Source organism: Dipodomys ordii, unplaced genomic scaffold (genome assembly GCF_000151885.1).
Source record: "Dipodomys ordii isolate 6190 unplaced genomic scaffold, Dord_2.0 Scaffold8, whole genome shotgun sequence".
Lineage (NCBI taxonomy): Eukaryota > Metazoa > Chordata > Mammalia > Rodentia > Heteromyidae > Dipodomys > Dipodomys ordii.
In genome coordinates this window covers 27,279,397-27,284,324 of record NW_012267224.1, presented here as the reverse complement: position 1 = coordinate 27,284,324, position 4,928 = coordinate 27,279,397, and the positions used below count along the sequence as shown (strand labels likewise).

Below are 4,928 nucleotides of genomic sequence, written 5' to 3'. Positions count from 1 at the left end.
TGAGGCCCTGGGTTCGATTCCTCAGCACCACATAAGCAAAAAGAAAAAAGCCAGAAGTGGCGCTGTTGCTCAAGTGGTAGAGTGCTATCCTTGAGCTGAAGAGCTGAGAGACAGCGCCCAGACCCAGAGTTCAGGCCCCACGACTGGACCAAAAAAAAAAAAAAAAGAAAGGATCCAAGTGATCACTAATACTTTTCTCATGAGTTTGTAAATTCAGGTTATTCATGACTGTCAGTTCAGAGTTAACTTAAACTTCCAAACAGCTAATATTATAAACTTCTCTTTAACCTAACTAAAGAAAGGGAAAGAATGTTAAATGTATGTAGATGCCCCGTTTGGATATTCGGCCCATTCTCTTTAAAGTGCCCATCATGATACAGATTCATGTTCATCATCTTCTACCCAAATGCTAATCAGCACCAAAAAAACATTCAACAAAGGGAAAGAGGAGACTGATCAAGGCAGTAAGGTTGATGGGATACATTGTTTGTATATATGGAAATGTCACAATGCACCTCCCTTTGTACAATTAATATATGGAATAATTTTTTGTTGTTGTTGGTTGTGGGAGTTGAACTCTGGGCCTGGGCACTGTCCCTCAGCTCTTCAGCTCAAGGCTAGCGTTCTACCACTTGAGCCACAGCGCCACTTCCAGCTTTTTTTGCTTATGTGGTGCTGAGGAATCGAACCCAGGACCTCATGCATGGAAGGCAAGCGCTCTACCACTGAGCCACCTTCCCAGCCCCTGGGAAGCAAAGCATATCAGGCAAGAAACTTGAAATATTCCACAATGCTGAACGCTTCCATAGACGGCTATCAACCTGTATTCTTTGATCATCTTATATCACTGCGAATGACATATATTGCATAGTTTGAAAAACGTGAAAGAAAAAATCCTTCAACATCTGCAATTAAAGTTTTAAAAAATGAGCCATATAGTTAGGCTAAAATGTAATGAAAACCAGATTATTCTGTTCTGCATCTCTAGTTTGAAAGACATGGATCCTTAATACTATATAAATGTGATAATACTATAGAAATGATTTGTTTCTACCATGACCTTTATTTTGCATGGCTAGATTTTTTTCCCAGCTTCCTAAGAACACAGTAACCATAGGCACTATTAATAGTTCTGTCACTACTTCTGTCTTAAAAACTCACACTAAGACTAAAGCTTCATTGAAACCCCTAGGAAGTTACACATTCATAAATCCTATTATTACAGTTATATTACTGCTTTAAAATAAACTTCTGACACTGAGTTAGATGGCAGCAGGCTAAATGATAAACACTAAGAATAAAGTTCATGAGTCAGCATTTCAGTTCAGTTTCTGAAGTGGATGTGTGAAGCAAGGACAGACCAGCAGAAGTGCCAAAGGTGGCCATCTGACTAGCAGCATCACTCCTGACCTGTGACTGGGAGAGGTTGGGTAAGGACTAGAAGGCTCATCTCCCCATTTCCCTCACAGCAGGAGTCTAGAGCATCTCCCCCTGGAACACGACCACCCATCTCATAAGCCTCTGACTTCTGTTAACACAGGACATTTGCAAACTCTTGTTTAAATGCCTTCTGCCACTGTGTTTTTCAACTTAACATGAGTCCATTTTACAACAACTATCTAATAGATTAAAACTAAAATTCCTAAACATTGCCCACTAGTGGGTAGAATCACATTTCAGGCAGACATGACAAAAGTCTAGCTTTTCCTAATTTAATCTAGTGGATCTTTAAGCAACGTAAGCAAGCAAAGACAAAAGGATGGGAAAAAGGAAAAAGAGGAGAAAAGACACTTTTGCAAAAAAAACTATTATAGTTTTTGCTCTGTTTGAGTTCATTTTACAGCCAATCTTTCCAAAAAGAAATTTAATCAACAACAGAAACTTGGATACTTTATTTCATTCATACAAATTTAACAAATTTAAGAAATTTAAGAAATACCAATGCAGGGTTTTCAAGAAAAAGAGCAAGCTGTAAGATATGCCCGTGCTCTTAAGAACACTAAAAAAGCGAGCAGGAGAAGACAAAACAGGTGCACAAATCAATCCTAAGAACCCAAAGCAGCAGGTCTAAATGTAACCAAGAGAAAAGCATCAGTAACCTCAACCATTAAAATCCATAAATAAGTTATTCACAGTAAAAAAGAGTTCTGGTATGATATAATGAATACTAAGAAGCATAATAACTCAGAAATTTGGATTCTAATCATCACTTTCCAAAGGAAGATTTTTTTTTTCATGAACAGGAAACAGCACCTGCTCTACTTGCTTAACTGCTGTGAGGATGAAATCAGCTCACAGAATCTTAACTTCACAATAATTAAGTCTCCTCATAGGTGGCCAGTTATTCTACTTCTTCCGGAGTACTTCCAGTTAAGGAGAATTTCATTACTTCTCAAGATCTGTTACTACATTCTGGACAGCTCTGACACTTAGAAAATTCTCCCTGTGTGAAACCAGTCTCTTGGAACACTCCATCTTCTGGTACTACAGGGAAAAAGCAAAACATGAAGCAACTGGAAAGCCAAAGTATCCATTTCCAATAGTCTGAATAAAGGAAAAGACACTTTTGTCAGAAAAATTAGTTCCTTTTAACAAGGAAATTTTAGGAAAGGCTCCCACAAAGCAGGCATACTCTGTTCTTGAAGATGAGAAGAGTTCTGACTCGTGGGGCTCAAGCTAGGAGCTTCATACAAGTCTTTTGTTTGGGAGACCAACAAGAGAACACATGAAAGAGAGGAAAGAAGTTCAGAAATCTGGGAGTCAGAATTGGAAATGAAGAGAATCCAAGATGGTGGGGGGGGGAGGAATTTCAGAACTGCCAATTGTGTGTGCCTATTAACAACGACTAAGAAGTTTAAATCTTCTGAGAGAAGGGCAAACGAAATACAGGACTTAGGTATACTTATACATGCAGTTTTGGCATCTTGACACTGTCATACTGATTATTCCTCTGCCTTCCAAAGGCCACTTTGTGCAAGCCAAAGCACGTTTTCCAGAAAAGTGAGAAGCGCAGTGAACAATCCATATGCATTGTACTTGGCAAAGAAACCACAGGGTGTGCCGGGCTGAGTCTGGATGAGCATTCGGGGGAAGGGGGAGGGAGACAGGCTGTTTCCACAAAGCAGGGGCCGACGAGATCATTCTCAGGGAATACAAAAGAACTTTCTACGCTGCAATGCTCAAGAAGGAGAGAGAGAGAAAGAGAAAAAGAAAGAAAGAAAGAAAGAGAAAGAGAGAAAGAAAGAAAGAGAAGAAAGAAAGAGGAAGAAAGAAAGAAGGAAGAGAGAAAGAAAAACTTTCTACTTGGGATGAGTATGTCCAGTGGGGCACATCTGGTCCCCGGGACGCTGACCCTGGAGCAGCATCTCGATGCTCCGGGCTCCCGGCGGGGCTCTGCGTCTCCCTTCCCCCATATGGAGCTGGGCGAGGCCAGGCCTCACCGGGAAAAGGGCGCAGGCGGTCGCCTTCCTCCGGCGAGCCTGGGCCGACTCCCCGCCCCCTCCCCCTCCCCGCGTCGCCCCTCCCCCCCCTGCCCGCGCCTGGACGGAGGGCGGCGCCCCGAGGCTGGTACCGAGGCCTCGCCGGCCGCTGCCCCCGCCCCATCCCCATCCCCGGCAGCTCACCTCAGCCCTGGCGGGCTCGGGGCCCTGCCCGGCCGCGGGCTGGGGCTGCAGCTGCTGGGCGGGCGCCGGCGGCTCCTTGTTCCGGTGGCTGAGGTCTTCATCCGGGCCCGCCCGGACCCCGATCGGGGCCCACAGCAGCGGAAGCAGCAGGAGCAGAAGCAGCCGAGGCACCGAGGCTCGACCGCTCCCCCGGGCCGCGGCCGCCATCCCGCCCGCCGAGCCCGCCGCGCACCGGCGCTGCAGGAGGAAGTGCGGGCGACTGGAAGCCTCGACCCCCGAGCCACCCAGTCCGTCACGCCTCGCCGCCGCTCAGCTAGCGGCCCACACCATGCGGGAGACCGGGGAGAGAGGCGCGAGGCCGGGGCAGGCCCTCGTCGGCAGCTGGCCGCGAGGGGGGACACTCCTCTCCGCGGCGGCCACACGACTCCTCCAACTGCCTCGCCGCTGCCCGTCCCCAACTCCCCCATGCCCCGCCCCCTGGACATCCCCTTCTCCCATTGGCTCTGCGTCGGCCTCGACGTCGTGACGTACGCGAGCAGGTTGAGGTGCGGCTCTCTCGCTCCTCCCATTGGACCCGGCGGGCCCCTTCTATTGGACACCGCGCGCCTGGTAAGTGCGGGCCCCGGTCCTCTCCCCGCATCCTTCCAGATCCCAGCCCGCGACCCCCTTTCTGCTCTGGGCCCCTCCGTCCCAGGACTGCAGGGCTATTACTTCTGCTCCTTCCTGAGCCGTGGCCCTAGTATACGGACTCGCCTCTCCCCACTTTTAGCCTTTATTAGAAGTCAGATGAGTCCCAGCGCCCAGACGTACGTGGCAGTTGCTTGCAGGCGCTGCCACACCCATCTGGATTCGTCCGCCCCGGGGATTCTCTGCTCCCAGACCTGCTGCCGAGAACGTGCTCTAGGGGTCGACTGCTTTTCATTTCTTAAACCTCTGAAGTGTGACTTGGAAACAGCGTGAATAATTCCAACTGTTGTTGTAAGATACTGTTTTGCCCATAAATACCCCCCCAGACCCAAGGCAGCTAACATTTATCCTTGTATGCCTGTAGTTTGGGTTGTCTTGGCTTTGTGCTGTATCTTGAACCGACCTCTTCTGTTGCTGGGCTTTTGAACTTGAGTGTTTAGGACTTTCGCAGGAAAGTCCTAGTGTGGGAAAGATCAGAAAAAAAGGGAAGCGTAGTTGGTTATGCTCGATTTTATAAACAGAAAACCTGGGCGACATAATCTCTAGAAGAGAGAGGAGGGGGGTAAGGAGGGAGGGAGGAAGGGAGAAAATGAACCGAATACTGCCAGGCAGTATTCT

The 4,928-nt window shown here is 47.8% G+C and overlaps 1 protein-coding gene across 1 annotated transcript in view; it reads right to left on the bottom strand.

The window, feature by feature from the left end:
• Tmem165 (transmembrane protein 165) overlaps window positions 1–3,893 on the bottom strand; it is a 23,194-nt gene extending 19,301 nt beyond the window's left edge. Inside the window, exon 1 of the mRNA XM_013009163.1 lies at window positions 3,624–3,893. Coding sequence (XP_012864617.1) covers window positions 3,624–3,830 — 207 coding nt within the window. The 5' untranslated portion in view covers window positions 3,831–3,893. The remainder of the gene's footprint in view (window positions 1–3,623) is intronic.
• Window positions 3,894–4,928: the final 1,035 nt, after the last annotated feature.